Here is a 2617-nt window from a genome sequence, read left to right as displayed (position 1 = left end):
TTTAAGAGATGTTTATTATTATTCACGAGACGATATTACTTCTGTTAGTGGAAATCACGATTAGGTAAAATTGGTTTGAACGTAACTGTATAATTGGACAATGACTACATTTTTATAAGTAACATTTTCTAAAATTAAGCATATTTACAGTAATTTGTCATCTGTTCAGTGGCGCAATTTCAACAAAATCTTGGGAGGGGGGGATCAAAGTTGAACCTTGAATTCTACAAAATACATGAACTGTTTGATGACCTAGCACGTTTCAGAGTTCACACATCAACTGTAATAACCACGTAGGAGACAGAGGGTTATGAGTAACAAAAGAAAAACATGTCGACTTTGTACTTTGTGTATATTAATATTAGTAGTAATTTACCATCAAAATAACCAATTAACCAGACGTTTTACATTTCTCAAAAAGAAAAATTTAAGACTTGGGTGTGGTCGCTCTTCCCTAATTAGCGCCACTGTATCTTTTGTAATAGATTCGTAAATAAAGTGCCAGGGAATAGCCACAGACTACTGGAAAATGTCAGACAATTAATATAAAATTTAAGGCAAAATTGTGGAATTTTGTTTCCTAATGAACAACTAAATGTACGAATTTAATGGTCACTGTAACATAAAGAGAAAATCTAAAGCAACAGCTTATAGAGGACTATATGATGCTGCTAAGTTCAAGAACGTCAATCCGTTGAATAAAACTCCAACTAATACAAGAACTTAGAAAAGGGGGGATTGGGATTAATTTTTACTCTTCGAACATCTTCGAAACCTTACCTTCACTTGACTTTCAGACAGACCTAGTGAGACGGCCAGCTTCGTCCTCTCCGGACCTGCTAGGTACTTAGTTTGTTCGAACGTTTTCTCTAAAAAGTAAATCTGTCGGCCTGAAAACGTGGGTCGGGTAGGTTTTCTGCTGCCGTAGTTGGTGCCAAGCAAGTCGCGTTCTCCTAGTATGGAAACAAAATTGTGAAAATATGCTTTAAGCTGTGTGTATGTGTGTTTTTAAGCGTAACAATAAAGAGCAACAATCATTAAGACAGGGTATAAACACAATGATAAGGGTTCATTCTGTAAAGAGCTGAACACATAGATTTGACTGTGTCTGCTGAGGCTAGAAACAGCCTAAAACACATATAAATGTTTGTTAAAGGTATTTGAATGTAAACAAAAACAGAAGGGATTTCAACTTTCGAATCGTGTTCTATTTCTATGTGTATCGTCGTAAGGACAGTAAAATATGTGCGCACAAAATTCATGAAAAACTTACTGTAGATGTATTTGAAAGCAGATAAACCATCTCTAAAACCAATAAATATGTAACATGCAACCGTGGTATAAACAAGAGGGAATCCTCAATAGCCACGGCATTTGAAATTATTTTAGGTAGGATTAGAGTAAATTAATCTATAAGACTTTTTTTTTCCCCTTTTTATTAGCTATGTTTTTGTGCACCTGCAATATCAAGCGTGGGGCGCGTGTATACACTATTCGATTTTACAACTGATCAAGCTCTCTATCTGCCTACCCTCAAATTGAAATTCTTTTAGGCAAGATTAGACTAAATTAATGTATGAGACCTTGAGCGTGGTCAAATGCATCAATCGGGTGGATTTGTTGACCTCCTGCGTCCGAAACTGTAATTAGATCTCAAATCGGTCAAAAGATGATGGAGGTATGAGGTAAAAGATTCTACTTGAAAAAAAAAAAAACACAAAAAAACTCGAAGCCATTCTATGAGTCTCTAAGCCGCGGCGAAAAATTAAACTCAAAAATAAGTCTCATCTGTGGGTCGGATTCCACTGAACTCAGTGTGGCGATAAAACACTCACGCACATAACGTCTCTTACGGTAATGAAAAAAACAACAAAAAAGAAAACTGTGATGTTAATGTATAAGTAACCATAATACATTTCACATTGTAACCAATTTCTAACTAAAAAATGTAGAGAAAGTTCGGTTTGTTTTGAATTTCGCGCAAAGCTCCACGAGGGCTATCTGCGCTAGCCGTCCCTAATTTAGTAGTGATAGACTAGAAGGAAGGCAGCTAGTCATCACCAGCCACCGCCAACCCTTGGGCTACTTTTTTACCAACGAATAGTGAGACTGACCGTCACATTATAACGCCCCCACGGCTGAAAGGACGAGCATATTTGGTGGGACGGGGATTCGAACTCGCAGATTGCGAGATAAGCGCCCTAACCACCTGGCCATGCCGGGCCTTATAGAGAGAAAAAAGAATACCTTTAAATCTTAGATGATTTAAAACTCATAATAAAAATTTGATAAACTACTAAACTACATCTTAATATTACACGAAGATTACACTGACAGTATGAAATATCACACAGACGAAAGATGAAATAAACGTTGGTATGAAGTAAGTTGGTTAGACCCAACTCCAAAAAAAGGTAGTTTCACTGCATTGTAAATAGTATTTGATTATAAACGTATACAACACATATGAAACGTGGAAATAATACTCGTGAATATAAAATACAAGCAAAAGTACCCGTCCCCAGTGAGGGGAAAGTTTAAGTTAATCTATAAATTTAAGTTATTTCATGGACTTTAAAAAGGTTAATTGTGTTGCACTCTTGGTTTCACTCAAAGC

The 2617-nt window shown here is 36.3% G+C and overlaps 1 protein-coding gene across 1 annotated transcript in view; it reads right to left on the bottom strand.

Annotated features, from left to right (window-relative positions):
- Positions 1-744: 744 nt before the first annotated feature.
- LOC111087083 (ventral anterior homeobox 2b-like) overlaps positions 745-2617 on the bottom strand; it is a 7864-nt gene continuing 5991 nt past the window's right edge. Inside the window, exon 2 of the mRNA XM_022392442.1 lies at positions 745-953. Coding sequence (XP_022248150.1) covers positions 745-953 — 209 coding nt within the window. The remainder of the gene's footprint in view (positions 954-2617) is intronic.

The sequence above is a fragment of the Limulus polyphemus genome, unplaced genomic scaffold (assembly GCF_000517525.1).
Source record: "Limulus polyphemus unplaced genomic scaffold, Limulus_polyphemus-2.1.2 Scaffold1716, whole genome shotgun sequence".
NCBI lineage: Eukaryota > Metazoa > Arthropoda > Merostomata > Xiphosura > Limulidae > Limulus > Limulus polyphemus.
Note: the sequence above shows the minus strand (reverse complement) of the source record. Positions and strands in the feature narration are given on the sequence as shown.